At 41.7% G+C, this 20671-nt stretch overlaps 1 protein-coding gene across 6 annotated transcripts in view; it reads left to right on the top strand.

The window, feature by feature from the left end:
- The first annotated feature begins 416 nt into the window (after positions 1–416).
- RREB1 (ras responsive element binding protein 1) overlaps positions 417–20671 on the top strand; it is a 140906-nt gene continuing 120651 nt past the window's right edge. The window contains exons 1-2 of one of the 6 annotated variants that reach the window (XM_043540156.1): positions 417–559; positions 1100–1286. In XM_043540156.1, the coding sequence (XP_043396091.1) occupies positions 1247–1286 (40 nt within the window). In that variant the 5' untranslated portion in view covers positions 417–559; positions 1100–1246. Of the gene's footprint in view, positions 1287–1661; positions 1952–20671 lie in introns of those variants that run through there. The other 5 variants (XM_043540155.1, XM_027826662.3, XM_043540159.1 and 2 more) reach the window with 5 other exon arrangements.

Here is a 20671-nt window from a genome sequence, read left to right as displayed (position 1 = left end):
TAAAATCAACAGTATAAAGTACTGCCTGCAAAACTAACTAAAAAAACCCGTGTTTTCGAACTGCTACAAAAGAAAAAAAACAACACTAGTTTGTTGTTTACAAGCAAAGAAGTTGATTCACCTCTCACCTAGTTCCTTTTTTTAATATTGATGCCTACAGAATCCACATGTGAAAACTTTAAAAAGCCTCAAACAGTACGTCTGTCTGTAAGGATGCAAGTCAGCTGCAGCCTTGGGCACATCGTGCCTATGGTTGGAAGTGTAGTGTACTAATGCTTGGAATGCTGCACCATCAGCAGCAGGCTTAAGTGCAACAGGCAGCATGGGCTTCTTCCTTTCCCAGTGATTAGGCGGCCGGGCTGAATGCGTGGCACCTGGCTGACAATGGATTAAGCAGCTAGAGACAGAGAGAGAGAGAGAGCGAGCCCTTCAGCGAAGATACTGCACCGTCTGCATCCCTGACGCTTTATCAGCCACCAGCACTCAACTGCTCTGCGCAGCAGCAGCGTTTCCTCCTTACCACTGGATCTCTGTAATGGAGGGGAGCAGCAGCCAGATGGTACATTACTAGCTAGATCCTTTCTGGTCTGGTAGCTCCTCACCCCACCCCCACCGCGCACCTCTCACTTGCTGGAGAAGTTGCCTGTTCTCTGTTGATGTGAATCACCGCCGATTAGAGGGGACCGCGGCTATTTATTTAGGAATTGCCAGCTCGCAAAAGTTTCTAGGCAGGAAGCTGGGCTCCACGCAACTGGGGTGGAGGAGGAGGAGGAGAGAAAAAAAAGTTTCGCTCACTTCTCTCCTTGGCGGAGCCCCTCCCCGCTCCGAGGGGAGAGCTAGAGATGCTGCTACTTGCAACAGGCTGCTATAGTAGCAGCGGCAGCCTGAGTAACACGTCCCCAGGAGACTAGCAGGAGCAACACGTGATGTGTCTACTTATCAGGGTGAGAGGGAGCGAGGCACAGCCGCGAGTGTGTGTGTGTGTGCGTGCGTGCGCGCGCGGGGGAGAGGGGGAGTGTGCGCGAGGGAGGGGGGCGCCCGCACAGCACGGCTGCAGAGGTGGAGGGGTCCCTAACTGTGCCCATCTTCCCCCCTTCAGGGAGAAGAGGAGGAAGGGAAGTTCCTGTGGAGTTGATGAACTTTGCACATCCACAGAAACGCCATTTTGATTCCTTTTTCCGGAACAACTTTGCGTCTCTTTCCCCCCCCCCCCCTTTTCTCTTCGCCAACCCATCATCCGTGCATCATGTCTCGACGCAAACAGCCCAGCCCCAGCAAAAGCAAGGGTAAGTGCGACCGGACTTTTCTACCTATGCTCTGAACTCTGTTACAGAGAAGCAGCAGCAGTGTCTAAGTATGAGGGTCTTTTTTTTTTTAAGGGGGGGGAAACTTTTTGGGGGGGCGGTGGAGAGAGGAGTTCAAGAGGAAAGTTCTTTTTTGATCAACTTTTTAAAGACTGAGAAGTTGGGGGGTTTTTTCTGTGTGTGTGCGTTTCCTTTTTTTAAAGAAAAAAAGTTTTGGCTGGCAGTGGTGGAGATGATGAGTTTGTGTAGCCTCCCTCTTCCCTTCCACCCCCACCCCCCGCTCCTCCCTCCTGTCCTCTGTCTCCTTTGCTCCTTCCCCCCCCTTCCCCTGTTGCAGACTCTACCAACCAGCAGCACCAGCAGCAGCGTTTTGCCTGCAGCAGGACCTGATGCTCATCCATATTAAACCGTCTGAGCTCAGGAATCTGGCCAGATCATCTCCCCCTCCTGCTGCAAAGTTTATTTTTAACCAGCAACCACCACAATTTGGATATGGCTGCGAGGAAGAAACTTCTTTTAACCCAACTCATCCCTTCCTCCTAAGCTATAGACTCCCTTTCTCTTAGTCTTTTTTTTTTTCATGTTTATCCCCCCCTTTTGGGGGGGGGTGGATTTAAAAAACTTGAGATGAAGGCTCCTCTTTGAAGGTAGAAAACGTTTTATTCTGTACATCTCTTTGCTAACTTTTCGCCTTGTTTCGTTGATGAATCGAAGCATCCATGTGTGTCTTTAATTTGCACTTTGATACCTCTTCTTTCTCTCTTCTCAACCCCCCTCCGCCCTTGGGAGGGAGGTGAGGACCTTGCATGATCATGTGTGTCCTTTCCCCTTCCTGGCCTTTATTTGTTGTTGTAAAGTTACAAACTCTCTGACTCGCTTCTTGTAAAAGAAGTATTTGGCGTTTAAACACTTATTTAAATATGTTTGTATTTCTCTTTTCTTTCCTCTGCCATTGTGCTGTGGCAGAGGCACATCTGTGTGTGTGTGTGTGATGTGGATTGTAGGAGGAAAGAAACACACACATCGTCACGAGTACAGGAAGGAGCCCGGGCAGCATCCGAAATAGGGGAAATAGTTCAGATCATATTTACTTTTGTTCGTTCTTTTAAAACGGCGTATATTAGCTAATCCTTCGCTTGCTGGACCAGACCTTGCATAGTTCTCTGCTTCCTTCTTCGCGCTCCCAACTTTTATCCTTTTACTCGTGTTGCAATTTTGTGAGTGTGTTAATAACTTAAGTTTTAAGATCTCTTGGAATAAGGACTTCTTCTTTTTGTAAAGCAAAGTTTTTCTCCTCTTCTTCCCCCCCCCCCCCCCATGTTGATGTGGACTAGTCAAGACTCGTTTCTTAGGAAACTGCGACCTTAATCGTTGCTAAGAAGCAGGGGAGAGGTTTTTTCCTCTTCTCTCTTCTGTTGATCAGCATATTTTCTCTCTCTGTGGCTAAGTGGGAGTTGCAGTCAGGATGCAGATCCTCCTCCTTTGGGCTTGGTAGTCACTACTACAAGAACCTGGTTCTCCTTTTCCCCCCGCACTTCTTTCTCCCTTAAGTGTAACAAATAATGAGCCTGCACAGGCTGGGCTTGGCACCGTGTCCAGAGTTGGACTTGTTACACTCTGTAATATGGGTGGCTGGGAGGGAGAAGCAGCCCTGGGAAGCGTGGCTTGTGTTGTGTACTCAACTTCAGTTTTCTAGTTGTGCAACATCGTGCTCCCAAGACAGACGCATCTTGTTGTCGGGCAGAGTAGGGTAGCCGGAGACGGAGACTAGTTGGAGATGCTTAAACTTTTTAGAGAAGGGAGGGGAGGGTGGTGGATTGAACTTTGTCATGTCGTTGATAAGTTTCCTCTGGCTCCTTCTCTCTCCCCCTCCCCCCCCCCCCCCCCCTTTTTTTTTTACCTCTGAGTTACATTATCTTTCTGCGCTCTGCAATGCATCCTTGATGGGTTATAAAAGAGGAGGAGAGTATTTCTCCTTGCTCAGCAGATTTGTCCTCCCCTGCTCCTTACTGGGTAGAAGACAGAATGGGAGCCCAGATCCGGATGAGCAGTTCACATTCCATTACGAAATTCTACACGGCTTCAGAGCCACCAGCAGCAGCACCACCACCAGTCCTCACTCCTCACTCACACATAGTTTCTTTTTGGGAGATGGGTGGGGTGGAAAGATAGTCTTCTTCCTTCCCCCCCCCTCTTTTTAAACAAGGTGCAGATCTGTTTGGTTGATTTAATAGCCAGATTATCTCTTCCTCCGTAGGCTGGATTGAATTATTTAGGAAAGTCAGTGGAAAAGATGGGGAGAATTTGTTTTTGTTCTGTCTTGTTTGTTGCTCCTAGGATGGGTGATAGCTGAAAGGAGCAAAGAGATGCTTTAATCCTGTGAAGGAGCCTATTGAAGTGATTTCTGAAAAAACCCAAAGTAGATCTTAACTTTCACCATCCTACTTTGCATGTCTTATGATTTAGATAAGATCAAATGTGGTTATGTGCTTCTGTTAAACTACATATTCGACTAGTATCTAAATGTGACTTGGAATAGTGTGGGGGAGAGAAAATAATCTTAGTCCTTTTTTTCCCTTTTCTCCGGCCCTTCTAATTCAGACCCTACATTCAATTACTGTGCTTTTTAAAATAAGTAATTGCTTTTTAACAACTACAGTAGAAGTTGTCAAAGACATAAATTGGCCTCCCATCTCTGAAGTTTATAGTGGAAACCTATTATAAGGTTGAAGTTCTGTGTTGAGACCTACTATTTTGAAGCTCATAAAATATGTTACCACAGTTCCCTTTTTCCACAGAGTTTTTGGGTGTGTGTGAGAGGGATGCAGTGACTCATGGCCAGGCCAGCCATATTTGTTTTAGGTTTTAATTTTCCCTTTGAAGAGTTAGGGGTATATTCTATTGGTGTGCATGCATAATGCCCATTAGCATTAACGGGAGTTAGGTACATCCATGGGAGAATAGATCCCTTTGTGTGTTGAAACTCAGAAACAGCATGGATCCATCATCCAATCAGTCAGGTTACCACAACACTTCTTTTCAACATTCAGTGCGGAACACACCTAATGTCCTTACTTGCTACAATGCAGTTGGTCTGATCTTGATGCTTTTCTTTCTTTTTGATTAGGTATTCACATTTAGAACTTGACTGGTATCTTGTAGCTTTAAAAACCCCCATCATTAGACACAGTTTTTTACACTTACTACAAGCTTATTTTAATAGGAAACCGATTTTTTTAAATTGTCATCTCTTCAGTTTACCAGTCAATAATTTTCTTTAGCCATTAATTTATCTATCCTTTAACCATCCTCCCACAATATTATTTCTTACCAAAACATCTTTATTCTTGCAATAAGGAACTTGTGTTTTTTAGTATTAAAACAGAAGATAACACATTCTTTAAAATGTAGTTTCTTAAGCTTAGCTGTCCTTTTCTCCAAAGTTTGAAGTTTAATTTATTAGCAGATTTCAGTATAGTTGAGCACCTCAGTCTGACTCAGCTGGTACAGGTGGTACATCCATTCTTAACTGTTTACATCATTCAGTGACCTTTTGGTCATATGATCCTTATTTTGGATTTGAGAGTCAGGAGATCCCTGAAGTTTTAGGATTGAAAAAGCTGAATGTTTATGTTGTATATCAATAGTAATTTTAATAAACTCCTTTTAATACCCAAGGTGAACACAACATATGAAAAAAACTTCAGTTTTATTTTCTGCAGTGCTTTTGTTTTTTATCTTATGGATTTTGTCATTTGTTTGGATTGATGGCATAGTATGTTCATAGCTGCACCATGAATTTACTCTCCTTTATTTTGTGAAAACTCTGTTAATTAGAAACATAGTTTGACCTGTTGGAATTCTTCTTGAAATAAAAATTAATCTTGTACTTACATTGTATAGATTACAAAAATAGAGAGAGAAATCCCTTTGGTTATATTCATTATCCCTTGTAAAAGTAGGTGGTGCTTAGAAGGTCATAGGATAAGTGTTGCTAAGCAGCTAAACAGAAGGATGCTAAAATTAACCCAAGTGTACTTGTAAGGGATTCTGTTCTTTTTAAGTTTGTAAATAAATTTTTAGTTTACTTACAGTGGTTTTTAAGTGTCAGACAAAGATCTTGGAGTGAAATCTTGGAAAAATATTTAGGCATATGAGTAAATTTACTCACTTAAATAGCCTATTGGGACTACTCATGTGAGTAAACTTACTCATGTGCTTAAGTGTGTGCAGCATTGGGCCCTTAATTTGTGCCCTTTACAAATGTCCTTGAAGAGCTATCTGTTGTTCATTACTCTGTGAGCAACTCTGATGTATGTTGGATAGCAGCCTGTGCAGACAGACTTGGAAAAATCAGCACCAAAGATTCTACAGCAACAAGCAGAAAACAAGTACATTCTGGTTTGTTTAGAAAAGTTTTGGATCTTTTTCTGTGCAGAAAATCCTCTAATTTTTTGATGCCTGATAACTAAAATTGTCATATGTATTGGTTTACAGATTTAAAGCGTGTGAAATCATATGACGTAATTTTCTTTAAATATTGGCAAGATTTTTATTGAAAAGAGAAATATATGATTGGACCATTATTATGAATACATGTCAGGATCCACAGTCTCCATGATAATGTGACAATAAGGTTTTTTCCTAACTGATAATCGTTCCATTCTCTTAGAGGAGATTGGCAGTACTATTTTAAGTTCTGCTGAAAGTAACGAGGATGCCTACCTCTGTTACTCTTTCACCTCCTTTCTAAATTCAAACAAAATGGTTCATAGTTTGCATTATCACCAATGTTCTTCCTTCCTCCCTCCAGCCCCCCATCACAGCTTTAAAATGCATTTCAGGAGAGCAAACTGAAGCTTTAAAAAGGGGCGAGTTTGTTTGCACTGTGGTCTCTTCATATAAATTTAATTATGACCATGGTGTTCATATACCCTGCAACCTTGCCGAGAAATGTGTTGGGAGATCACATATAGAATTGGGAGGAGGAAGAGTGTTCTCGCCAAGGAAACAATGGAACTAGCCAATTTCTTATTGTTGGCTGGGAGATCTGATTTGTTAGAGGCTGGTGTTGAAAATTAAAACGGGGGCTTCTGAGGACAGTAAAAGGTCTACTTTCCATTTCTTGTATCTTTGTTAAAACAGCAGTTACAATGATTATGTTTCAGTCACCATATATAAAGATGTTATGGATGAAAAATATTCCTTTAGGTGGGATGGGATCCAGACTGAGTAGAAATCCTACTCTCCCACCTTTCGCTTTTGATGATGTGCTGAAAAGTTTGATATCACTTTCCATGGGAAAAACAGAAATTTGCTTAGCTCTGCCTGGTCAGGTTCAGTTAGTAGTGTTTAATTACTAATTAAAATAGATGGGCTGGGCTGGGAAGTACAGTGCTATGGGATACATCCAAACAGGAGTTGGAGGGGATTTGACTTCCTTTGTTCTTCCAGTGCAGAAATCTGATGATAGTACATCTTGGATGCAAACCAGTCATTAGCATTTCCCACCTTAAAAATTCTTTCAACCCCACCCTGGCCATCAATTTGTTTCATATAGTAGCACTTTAAGGTAGGACGAACATGATTTGAGAGGCTTCAACTCTTAAGGCAGAACTGAAGCATCCTGTTCTTTGTTTTTGTGCTTACATGAATGATTAACTGCTTTGAAGCTAATATTAATATTGCTTTCCTGTGAAATAAAAAGTCTAGTTAGCAGGCAATTTGAAAAGATTTTCTCATTTTCACAGTCCCGTAGCAGTGGAAATGGTTCAGAGTAAACTAGCCTGGAAAGGGCAATAAGACGTGTGGGCCAGATTCTGCTCTCAGTTAAACTAGAGTAAAACTGGCAGAGCTCTATTGTGTCAATGGTGTTTGTCTGGAATTACCCTGATGTAACAGAGCGGAATCTGGACCTCTGTTTCCTCTAGCAATCTGGAGGCATTCCAGTGAATCTTGTTTTTTAATAAAAGAAAAGGAGTACTTGTGGCACCTTAGAGACTAACCAATTTATTTGAGCTTTATTAGTCTTTATTAGTCTCTAAGATGCCACAAGTACTCCTTTTCTTTTTGCGAATACAGACTAACACGGCTGTTACTCTGAAACTTGTTTTTTAATGGTACTTCAGCTTTCAGTTTGTCCTGCCTACCAATCAGTACAGTAGTTGCCTGTGAATAGGTACTTTAGACAAAAGAAGTAGGTGACTGGGTGGAGACTGTTTATTCAGTGTGATTCAAACAAGTATTTGAAAGCCTCTGTAAAGTCCTAGAGACAGAGCAGCTGAATAGCTTAACTAGGATTCACCTGTAGACTCCCTGAGTTCCATCAGGATGGTATTAACTGGGCGGAGAAAAGCTATTGGAAACCCTCTCCCCAAGACATAGTTAGACTTGTATACTAAATAGGCACTCTGAGGGTTGTTAGATTGAGGCCTTTAACAGTTTTGATTACAACCTCCTCCCCACCCCGATGTTTGCATTACCATCAGTTTTTGTCGGGGAAGAATATTGAATGTAGTAACCCCTTGATAATCTGTATGTTATTCCCTGATAACCAGAAACTTCTATGCTTAAACTCTGTACCGTTCACTTTTTTTAATACATCATCTTAATAAAATTTTTAAATTTGAATTTCACTACTTTAAATGTTAGCATAGGGTCTTAGCATAGTGCAAAAGAGCTTTTAGCTAACATTGGTGGATTACTTGGATTTTGTTTGTCTTTTCATCACATCAGTTTGGAGGAAGATGTGAGATTTCTATATCTTCCTGGAGGCACAATGCCTGTCAATCAGATCAACTTGATCTCTCTCAGATTATAAACTGAAAACTAATATTCTTTTTTTAAACTTTGAGGTACATTTTTCAGACACTTCTAAGTCACTTCTGAGGCTGTGTCTACACTAGCACTTTTGTCGGTATAACTTATGTCACTCAGGTGTGTGGGGAAAAAAAACACCTGTCTGAGTGACGTAAGTTACACCGACAAAAGTGCCAATGTGGACAGAGTGGATAGGTGCCATCATTTATCTTTTGAAGCTGGAAGATGAATGAACTTTGATAGCCAGATTTTAATGAGTTTCTGTAGGAATTTGATTCCTTTTTTGTTTTAAAGATGAGGGAAACAAAACATTAAATCCTAAAAATGCAGGTAGCCTTTGCTTTTGTCATCTGTATTTGTTTAGCTTGTTTTATTGAGGACACTGAGGATCTTTTCATCTTGTATGTGATGTAAGTGTTCAGAAGCTTGAGGTTTTATACCATACAGCAATTCATATAAATACATTATGCACATTAAAGCAGTAAAATTTCTCCATGGGTAGGTTGTTGTTTCCATGCTTCCTTTTTTAACCCCCTATTTTATGGCTCAGCCATATAGATTTGCATTGGGTAGTCCTAGCAAACAAGATCTTTCTTCTATTTTCTTTTGGGGGTGGGAGGGATCAGTTCAGAAATAATTTTCACAGTTGTCAGATTTGGTTGGGGGAAGCAGGAAAGAATTTACTAAAATTAGTTGGGTTTTTCTAATCTTATAAAAAAGTGCTTATCTTGACATAAAGAAGTCATTATGATGCCTAAGTTCTTTCAGGTTTTGAAAACCTGAGAAGCAGCCAAGATATTAATGACCCTGTACTGTTCTGCATCCATGTGTGGAACTCTACTCTGGTGTCAGTGGAACTGCATGCATGCAAAGGGCAATATATGGCAATGAACTTTTAATGTGGTTGCCATGTGTAAGTCACGTGCTGTTACAGCTTTTTCCCCCCATATTCTTTTTACTCTAGTAATTTGTGTCACAGCTTGAATGTTTCACCATAGTTCATAAAACTTTTTTTTTTTTTTTTTTGTGGTTTGTTTAAATGAAGATACTAAATTACAGTAAGAATAATTGAATGCTATAGAAGTTAGAGGTTGAAAAGGCCTCATGGATTATTAAGATATTCCATTTGCAAATGCAAGGTACACTTCCCAGATGTGGGGTATAAGTGAAATGAGGGGTAACAAGTGCTTTTCTGTGCAGATGTAATTTACACTTTATGCTATTTGAAACAAATGATCTGTTTCTCTTTCTCAAGAGAGAATTTTTAACATCTCAAGATAGCATTTGTTTTCATCCTAATGAGATGGCCCAAATGTGTCAGTTTGTACATTTATATGACTTCCAAATGAGACTTAAAGTTGAGGCCCTGACAGCTTCTAGTAACTAATCCCACAACAACTTTCATGGCAGATGGGTTACTTTCTTACCCTGTAAGGTCCCATAGCAATGTTTGAATCAGTGAACATGTTAAATCCACTGTCCTTGTCCTTTTGCAATTTTAGGTAATTCTGTGCAATTTTAGGTAATTTCTGTGGTTTGTGATTGAGCAGAACTCCTGTTTAAGTCATTGGAAACTCTGCTCCATTTAAGATCTGCAGCATTTGCTCCATTCTGTCTACCTAAACTCCTAATTCCCTTCACTTTTATGGAAGAAGCTTTTTTTTTCCTTCCTCACCTTTATTATTACTATTTTTTTATTTATAAAAAAACCAGACCGCTCTGTAGCTTTGCTGTGCACAGAATGAATGCCATGCTGTCCCTAATTAGAGGCTAAATTTGAGTAGAGGGTGAAGTGTCATAGTCATAGTGGATGCCTAGTCGCTTATAAGGAAGCCATGCACATTTTAAACACTGCAGGAGGGAACCAACAGAATCTGTAAACTCTGCAGCCCTATTAAGTGCAATTCAGGCAGTTTTCAAGCTCTGCCTGCAAAGCTGGTGAAATTTGTAAGCTCTTTAAGTCTAGTTGCTCTGGACTTTTCATGGCTCTTTTTCCGCCTTGAGGGAAGAAAGCTAAGGTGACTCATCTTAAATGCTCAAAAGTCAGAAAATGAAAGTTAAGGTTCTCACAGGAACATTAAGTGGGCCATATTAAACATCTGTTGTGTGTGTGGTTGGTTCGTTTGTTTTTAATTATTCCTGCTTAGCCCTCTCCACCTGTCAGCCATGGGTACCATTTGCCTCTATGCTGCCTCCAAAATGTGTTTCCCCATTCTGGTTCCCTGGCAGTGGAGCTCCATTCACAGCTGTCCCTAGAACAATCTTCTGCAACCCAGAGGCTGTGTTAACCTTCCAGTGGATTCCCTATGGGGAATGGTAGGCAGACAGTGTGTCCCAAGGGTCCAGCCTTCCTTGCAAAAAGAGTGAGAGACACACATGGAAGATTCTTTTCTCTGTGTATAGATTTAAGGGGCTTGTTTTGGGCCAGAGTTTTTATTTCCAGTATTAAGTTGCTCTTACTCCAAATCCTTCAGTGTGTGGGTTCTGCATCCACTATTTATATGCAATTGAAAACTAGTAGTCAGCTGGTAATATTCAGCACATACAATACTCTCAGTCAGCTACACTGTAGATGTTGCATGGCCATATAGAATGTTGAGTGACCTCTTGCAGAAGTATTTTCTGGCGCCTGATCTGACCTGGTTTTCTGGAAGCTGCTCTCTTGCATGTTCCACCTCACTCATTTAACTTACAGTAAATGTTTCCATGTCTCTGCTCATTGTGCTTCCTTTTAAAAATGTACAGTAAAAAGTCTTGGGACCAAAAATAGTTTGTTCATGTTGGATGGGACGAAGACAACCACGCGTACCTGTCACATGCTCAGTAACAGTTCCTAGCAAGCGGTTTGAATACAACAGCTCCTTCCACAAACGCTAACTAATATTTGATTATTTAGAGGGAGAGTCAAATGTTCTTTGAATAGTCCAAATGACCAATGCAAATCAATGTAACATAAGTTACTATAAATATTATCTCAATAACACCAAAATAATGCAGAAATGAGTTGGTTTAGTACTCTGTTTAGTATTTCCCAGTGTGTAGGTGCAGACATAGCAAAGAACACACCAAAATTGGTTCTGTCCCCCTTATTGGCCGACTCAGCCGAGAAGTCAGCAATTTAATGGATTAATTGAAGGAGGGCATAGATACTGAACAACAGCTTGCTAAAATATCCCATCTTATTGTTTTTGCTTAACCCATCCTTTCTTCCTCTTCCATTTCTGCCAACTTGTTTATCTCCTCCACGTCCTATATCCTAATTCCTAGATTATAAATTTTTGGGGGCAGGGCCTCTTGACATATACCACGTTTGTCCAGTGTCTAGCACAATGTGGACCTGACCTGGTAGTCACTACTGCAATATAAATATTTAATAGTAACTTCCCTCTTACCCCTTGAGGTTGTCCTAATCTTGTGCTACTACCACCCTAGCTTCTGTATGTAAACAGAGGACTTTGGTTGCATTAGTTGGGCACTTCTCATGAATGCTTTGTTCACACACAAAGGAAAGGCATGCCGATTTTCTATGCAGTGGCATCAGTAAATATACAGGATTAATAATCTGTAGATCAGTTGTTTAGTTTTTGGGGTTTTTTTAAGTTTTGCAGCGAGTATACTCCTAAAAATTCTGGGTTTTTTTTTTTGTTTTTTGTTTAACTTCAGTGCACATCCATCTACTGTTTGAGTTTTTTTGGGTTGTTTTAGGCCCTGATGTAAACATGCCAAGCGCTAAAATCCTGAAATGTAGAGGTTTGAAGAAGAAACTGGGAATAGAGCAGTGTGCCGTTCTCTCAATAATCACATTGTTGGTACAGTACGGAATTCTACTAAAATACTCACTCTTTCCATTCAAAACCTAATCTAACTTTCATTCCTTAGGGTGCAGCATAAATAATTCACATTTAAGACTTTTTTAAAAACTGCATGCCAGCTAGGATGTATATCCTATGTCCTGGCTTATAAAGTATGAAAGTATATTGAGTAATGATAATCACTAGAAACAGACCCCCCCCCCTCCCCCGCCCAGAGAAGGCTCCATTTTAATCAGGTTACCTGGATTAAACCAAACCAAAGGTAATATATGTGAGCCTAAGTACTAACTAGTTGAGTGTCAGAACTCCAGGGTTCCATTGTGTATGGGTTTCTCCCAATCAAATGCAGTTCAGTGTTACTAGAGCTGAAATAAGCTGATGTCAGATATTTGCCCACGGTGCATGGCAAATAGAGGTCAAACACTTATAAGGCCAATGATACCATGACTTGAATGCATGCAGCAGGTTTCTTTTCTAAACATCTTTTGAAAAAAGGTATGACTGCATTGGTGCCATATATAACAGAAATGCATCTTCCTTTAGCTTTAGCAAATGGATGCATCCTATCAGATTGTACTGTTGAGCATGTTTAGTCATGTTGCTGTAATAAGCTCTGAAAACAGGAATGGGTTTTGTCCTGCTGAGTTCATGAAGACTTTAATGAATTTGACTGGCTTGTTCTAGAAACTCTTTCTTATGTTTGCATCAGCCCCTTTCCATTCTGGTCCTGGGGCTGGGGAAGGAGGCTGAGAGTTGTGTATGTCTATAACACATTTTTTCTTTAAGTAACGTACAATAGTTTTATTAACCTCAGAGTGTAACAAGTAACCATTTTAATGTTTTGTGTTTTTAATCTTTACTGTAAATTATTTTATAGGTGTCTCTCTTCCTGGCATCTCAAGATGTTAGGCGTATTGTGTGTGGTGTGCAGCACTTGTGTATTTGCATTACTGGTACTCCTCTTAGTCCAGATAAACTGAGCGTCAGGAGTCTAACCTGTTCCTACTCTCTTTCCATCTTCTTATTTTTTTTTATTTTTTTTTTTAAAAAGAGGTCTCCCTATGAAATATGTGAATGTAAAATCTGCTCTGCATGTGTTGGTCATCTTTTTAACTCTCTAACTTGTAGCAATGCAGAAAAGGCCCTTTCAGAACCCATATATTGTTCATTAACCTGTTAGGGATTTAGTGTGTCAAAGGGATGGGGAGCGGGTCATGATACCTGTTGCTTGTGCCAGCCACTAATCATACAGACATTTAAATATATGCATAACTTTACCCATATGAGTTGTCCCATTAAAGTCAGTCAAACTACTTGTGGGTTAAGTTAAATTAAATTTGGCAGGACTGGGGCCTACTTTTACTTTTCAAAAAAGTTATTTGCGATAAGAGACAGAATCTGCAACCCATACTCACTGTATGCTTTGTACTTATTCACACATTGAAGTAAACACTACTCAACTTGAGAAAGGGCTGCAGAATTTGGCCCGCTGGGAGGTGGCTTTGAAGAAATGCTGGAATAAACGTTGCTATGTTCTTTAAAATTATGTTAAATTAGACCTCTGAAGTATACTAAAACTCAAATGCAGTGCCTGCAATATCTAAACAAAAACTGTGCAGTATTTCAATCACTCACACATTTTTTTTATTTTATTTTGTGCATAATTGTTCAACATAGCATACTGGGCTTGGGCTGCAGAGCCACAATGTGTGGGCGGGAAGATGTAAAAACAAAGGTGCCTTAAAGATAATTTTTTCACTCCCTTGATCCTGATGCAGTTCAGTGCAGGTTATCTCCCTTTTCTAGGTGTGCTGGCTGCAAATGGTCACCTGGAGTCAAAAATGCAGCTAAGGATTGACTTGGCTCCATCTCCTCTAGCCACACCCTCTTGTCCCTGCAGTGCTGCTAGTAGGGTGAAGGAGGGATACCATTAGAGTTCCTACAATGTCTCTGCATCACTGAGGAATCCCCTTATGCTCATGTGACCTTCGCTGGTCTGGTTAAGTCAGCTCTGTGGGCAGAATAAGCAGTGGTGCTGTACAAAGCAGCTACTCCAGAGAATGCACTCTGTTGCCATGGATTTGAAATGGCAACCTACAGCCATCCTGTCTCCCTGGTATCTGCATCACAAAAGATACCCACCCCATAGGGTAGGTGTGGTGGATTGTCATTTAAAGGTGGCCTGTCATAAGGACAACCTGGGCCTCAGATGTCTGGCAAGAAAATACGGTTGTTTCACTTATGACAGCCAAAACTTGGGGTTAACATTTTGATTGCATCTGATCTGAGGCTGGGAATGAAAGTTAGCTTTCTGCTTCAGTTCGCTTGGAAAGGCTGCCAGTGACCACTTCACCCACCCTGCAGACATGTGGGCCCGGGGGTGCGGAGGGGGGAGCAGGAGGGAGCATCACCAGAAAGGCAGAGAGACTTGGCTCTTGGCCATGAGCAGGAGCAGCAACAGCTGTCTTCAGGGCCCCAGGAGCTAGTCACTTATGTCAGCATAGCCAACACTCCTTAAACTCTGAGGGGGAATGATTGGATGGGAATCGTGTGAAGAAAACAGAGGGCAAGTCCAGGGGTTGCTTTGTATAAAGCAACCTTTTTTTGTTTGTTTTATTCTCCTGGATACCAGGGAGACAGGATGGCTCAGGGTGTTAGTAATAAGATGTGGTGAAGCTTTTTACCTTGCAGGTTGACATTTCAAATTCAGTTCAGGGGAGCAATGAATTAAAGTCATTGCCACCAGTTAGCTGTCTGACCTTTGTGAGACAGGTGCACATTGCAAAATTCCCCCCTATTATTGGCACTCCGTAGAGGGGTCCTGGATTGAATATATATGAGAAGTGAATTACCTTCTTATCTGTCCTGAGAGTAATTCTTCCAGTTCAGGGCTGAGACCGTTGGCAGGGGAGGCTACTTTACAGGATCTGTTCAGTCTCCTGGCTCTCAGTCCCTCACTTTTCACAAGAAGACTAAATTATCAAGGTGAAGTGCTGCGTCCCCAATGCTCAGTACAATAATATTGTGCTGGGATGCCGTATGCCATACAATGAATAACCAATATAATTGACATTCTTTGGGATTTTTGTCATGGTCCTCTGTCAGGCTGAAGCTTTTGTTAAGACTCAGGCTAGTTTTACTAATAGGAATAGCACGTTGTATATTCCTCCAGAAATCTCACAAGTACTTCATAAATTTTAATACTTCAGCTGTGTCAACAGCCTGCTCAGGTAGAATAAGTACTATCCCCATTTTTGCAACTGGGAAAGTGGCACAGGGATGCTCCCAGTCTTGTGCCTGAACCAGTAGGTCATACTTCCTGTCTAGGAAGCTGAACACACAAAACTGTAGGTTCATCGACAACCATCATTTAATAGGTGGCATACAAGTACTAATAGAACTGAGAAATCTAGTCACTGCTGATATATTGGATCTAGCTTCCAACTGATGCGTGGTGGAACGTTGTGAATTTTTTGCATTTAAAAAGTGAGATTTTGTGCTTGTGAAAGCAGACAGGTCCACTGTTGTCAACCCTTCTCACCATTCACACCAGAGCCTGAGTAAATGAATGGACCTTTAAACCAGTCCATGATCTGAAATATTACAAACTTTGGCCGCTCTCAGATTAATGAGGGAAAGAAGTTGCAGAGTTAATGGACCTCTGCTGGAAAAGCCAGCCCAACAACTCCCCTTGATGTTCGGATGTAGGGACTTTGAGTGAGAATGCATCAGCTGACTTAATGTACTGAGGCACAGAGCGCAAGAATGGAGTCAGTACACTGTCCAGGTCTGAACAAAGAGATGTAGAGGTTTGTGCGCAAACTGACCGTATGTTCTCTCAAATTGCATCGCTGAAACCACTGCAGGAGATAGTGACTGCTCAATATTTTTATTTAATGCCTATTACATTACCAACCAGAGACTGCAATCAGGATTGTTGCTAGGTGGTACAGAGACAAATACTAAAGCACTGCCCTTGTCCAGAAGAGCTTACAGATACAGATCGAAAAGTAGGAGTGACGAAATAGAACACTGCAAGATGGAGCCATCAGAATAGCTGCAAAACAACCAAGATGATAGTGATAGGTAGTCTTTGGTCTTGTCCTGACTAGGATTTAAAGGCATGTTGCTAGAACATGTTAGCCAACTTTCTAACTAACTCTTTTAAAAGTCCAGAGTGGACAAAGCATGCAGCTTTTAACAGCTGCTGAAGTGGTTGAGTTAAAGCTTCGGTGGAGTCAAGGGTTTACCTTGAACAGCTGACACCTGTTAAAACTACAACTTGCCTTGTCTATGCTGGGATTTTAACATGTTAAAAATATACCTTTTTTCTCCTAATGAAGATAAGTCCATAGTCAGACATCAAGGAATGCTGAGGGCTACAGCCAGGGTTCTCTCTCCACCATCATCTCAATAAACTTGTCCAATAGAGGCAGACTGGACACAGGAAGATAGCACAATCATTAGAGGCTGTCCATAAATTACTTGTTTTTTGGTGGGGTTTTTTCAAGACTGTCTCTCTCCCCCGCCCCCCCCCCAGACTCTTCCCCCCCCCCCCATAACACTGAGACAAATGCACAGACTTAAGGACCCCCCCCCAATGCATTATATAATTTATGGACAGCCTTTTAACACCAGGATATGGATAATTTGATCAAGGGCCTAATTATTTGAGTGATTCCTGATCCCTGCCCTCCCTCTGAGAGGTTCCGTTAATTGATGAGAACAGTGTACCCAGTATCCCCCCACTGGATTTCTTCCCCCCCGCCCCGATGGTAGCCTGAAGTTTTTTAAGCACAACTAGAACCCTACGGAATGAAACTTGGCCAGACACCATAGGCATTTATCCTGTCCAGACGGGGTGCCCCTGCGGACACCATCCACATCCATGTGATACTAGCTATAAAAAGTTAGAAAACTCATCAAAACCGAGAAATACTTGAGTGTTTGCAGGTGATAGAAGCCGGGATTCACCAATCTACTGTGGTCTAAAAATTCGGCATAGGAATTGCACTGACTTGCTTAAAAAAAGGTTTATTTCTATAACTCTTTTCTACTCCCATCCCATTATGTTTATAATCTCTCAGCGTATTTGTATATTACACCTTTGAAGTCTCTGTGGCAGGGACCTGTCTCTCTGTTCTATAAGGGAATTAGCACACTTTGGGACTGGAACAAATAAGAAAGCTTAAAAGAAGTTTTCCAAAGGAAATTATTTTGTTTTTCACACTATCTAAAATAAACCCACTTATTTTTATAGACCCTTATCCATTGAAGGATACCAAAGTGCTTTACAACTGTATAGATATATTATGCTACTGAAATGCAGCCACCTCTAGAGTGAAAGGTGGGGGGGGGGAGCCGAAGAGACGTATTGGCCAGGTCACCAGGAGGAAAACCCTTTCCTTATGAAAAGTGCTCTGCACTCTATAATGCTGACATAAACCAGAAAAGGAACCTTGGCTTCTAAAGTCTCTTTTTAACCCATACACACTATACTGCATGATACTCAGGGTGCCTGGGATTGATGAAAAGGCTTAGTCAGTCTTGCTAAAGCTTGGCATTTAGCTGTAAATAGTGCAAATTTTAATGTCTGGGTGTCTGAGTTTCCTGAGTAGTAAAGGTACCTTTACTGGGTGTAAGAAAATAGCTACTTTTAAAAACAGAATTCTGTTGTTGTTGTTGTTGTTTGTTGAATCCTGGATACTACTCTTGTATTCAGCTTGTTGAGTATAAAGGCTGCATTCAGTTTCTTAGTGTTAAAAGTGTTTTATAGATCTCTTTAAAAGTAGCAGAATTGGGTCCCAGCTATAATTATGGCGTTGCACTGCTTTATAGTGGAGGCTGAATTTTCACTGCATCTCTATGTAAAACCAGATTTTTGGCCCAGCATCTACAGTACAGTATGTCTGTTAAATGAAGTGAAGGATCAGCTAAACAAAGTGAAGTTTTCATTTTAGGGGATCCTGATTTAAGTTGTCAACCATGGTTGTTGGTATGACCCATGAATTTCTTTACTTTTGGATTCAAGATTGGTCTTAAGGCACTCTGGCAGCGCTCTGTGTAATTGCTGTCCTGAGGGTTGTGTAGTTCACGTGAGGGCTAAGGAATTGAGCCCTAAACTGGCATGGACTTGGACTGTGGGCTTGACTTCTGCTTTCACATGCGTAATCAGGAGTGACTGTATGTGACAGTTGAGTTCCAGGATGTAAAAAACAATGTGAAAGCAGACCCTGGCTGTGTGCTAACTGCATTATTCTCAAGGTATGTAACTTAGACAACGAGATGTTTTTATGTTTATCTAACAGCTGCAACCCAGGAGACAGGAACATACCTGCATGGCCAAATCCCCTCGCATTCTGTCCGCGTAGCGGGCTGAACATTGGGTATCTTTGTTGAGGGGCTGTAGGAAAAAGAGATGTCTTCCTGTCCCTCACTGCCCAAGTCCCAGAATCACACTACTAAGGTTACTTCAACTCATCAGCTGACCTAGCCTTCCTGCATGCCTCTGTCACTTGGGATGGGCCATGGAATCCACACAGCTGTGCATCCCAATAGCTCCTTGTTGCACTGCAGGGAGCTTCTGCTAAACTGTGCTTTGTGGTGTACGCTTCTAAACCCTGTGCGGGGTTGGGCACCCAAAGCCATCATCAGTGCAAAGGAACCACATCTGTTCTGCTCCTGGGGCATGGACCTTTGCAGCCATGGAGTTGGAGGGTGGTTTTGCTATGTCATGCAGGTACAGTGCATCCCTTTTTATAAGGTGCTTTGTTAAACTTTTGATATAAACCATCTGTATTCTGACTTGCAACTCCATTAAAGTTAATTGTAGTTTTCCTCTCTGACTTCCACCAGTTGGTAGGTGCTTTCTTACCATTTAATGCTGGTAGCACACCGAAAGAAAGGCAGACATATTAGCTGAAGGCTTTTATATGGGTTCACTACTTCTTCACCTGCCCTTCCATTTGAGACAAACTGTGATGTTTGCCTTCCAAGCTGCTATTTCACACAACTTCTTCACCACTCAGAGGTGAATACACACAGCAGGGTATGAAAGGATATGCTGATGAATCATAGAGGCACTTCTGCAGTAGGGAAAAATCCTAAATGGATTTCTCTGGGTGCTAGCGGGATGTTTTGTTGTTCTTGGAGATGCCTTTTTCTTATCTTTTATACTTAGGTTGTAGGGAGGGACAAAATAGCTTTCTTTCTCTATTTTGATATCCGGGAAGTCCATAATGATGAATTAGTGACCTCACTATTATTTCCTTGGCCACCGAGTGTTCCTGTGACATCACTGTGACTGTTGTATGAATACATCTGAGAGCCCTCCCTCAGCCCATTCCCTCGCCCAATCACCACCACCACTCCTCAGATACTAATCTCTTTGCTAGCAGGTGGAATACAGAAGTTTTATTGCTGTTGAAAATTGCTTTTTCAGTAGTTTCTTTTTTTATTTTAAGTTTGTGTCCATGTGACAATCTGCTTAAATCACATGTAAGTCATAAAAAGACTCCCCTCCCCCTCCCCCCGACATCTTTTTTTTTTGTTTGTTTGTTTTACTACCCAAGATTGTGGTCCAAGTTTTGTTTTGACTATACCAGGGTATATCTGGAGTAACTTCGTTCAAGTCAGTTACTCCAAGTAAACCTGTGTAACCAAGAGCAGAATTTTGTCTTCTGTATCAACAGTTCATTTAAGCCATCTCTAAGGGCATGTCTACACTTACCTCCGGAGTGATTGATCCAGCGGAGGCCGATTTATCGCGTCTAGTGAAGACGTGATAAATCGACCACCAAGCACTCTCCCGTCGACTCCGGAACTCCACTGGAGGGAGAAGCATAGGCGGAGTCAACGGGGGAGCAGCAGCAGTCAACCTACCGCAGTGAAGACGCCGCGGTAAGTAGCTCTAAGTACGTCAGCTTCCGCTACACTATTTTCGTAACTGAAGTTGCGTAACTTAGACCAACTTAGCTCGCGCCTCTTCTCCCCTCATCCCTCCCCCCAGTGTAGACCAGGCCTCTCCGTAACTCCTAAGGGTGTAGCATATATTTGAGCAACTATTGCACATGTAAGGTCATGTTATAAGGTGCATGACTTAAGGCAGGGGTCCCCAACGCGGTGCCTGTGGGTGCAGTGGCGCCCACCAGGGCAGTTGTATGCGCCCGCAGGACACCGCGCTGCCGAAATGCCGCCGCCAAGCAAGGCTGCCGGAGAACCGCCCGCCGAAATGCCGCCGGAAAGCATTGCTGTTTCTCGGCAGCATTTCAGCGGCGACGCTTCTTTCCGCTGCCGCTTCTCAGCGGCGGGGTGTCTGACGCCTGCCAAAGTCTTCTGGGAATAGGAATGTGCTATTCCCACAGAAAGGTTGGGAACCACTGACTTAAGGTGTGCTAAAAGTCAAGTAACACTGAAGACCTGTATATAAGAGTGCAATAATTCTCTTGGAAATGTGCTTCATGGATTGTGTTAGTGCAGATTAAGTGTAATAATAAAACATATAGTATGGAGAAGTGTTGAAGCCTGCATATTATTGATCTAGACGATCCATGATATAATAATCTATGACAAAGGTTCATTTGTTTTCAAATTTCTAAAAGTTTATTTTATAACTACCCAGGGCAAGACGGTGTAAAACCGGAAAACTCACAATAAAGTCTAAACCTTCATCCTAAACACACCTTCTTCATATGTAGATATTGCAGCTGCAGCCTATAGGCTCTGCAGTTCTGGGCA

This window comes from Chelonia mydas, chromosome 2, assembly GCF_015237465.2.
Source record: "Chelonia mydas isolate rCheMyd1 chromosome 2, rCheMyd1.pri.v2, whole genome shotgun sequence".
NCBI classification, from domain to species: Eukaryota; Metazoa; Chordata; order Testudines; family Cheloniidae; genus Chelonia; species Chelonia mydas.
Note: the sequence above shows the minus strand (reverse complement) of the source record. Positions and strands in the feature narration are given on the sequence as shown.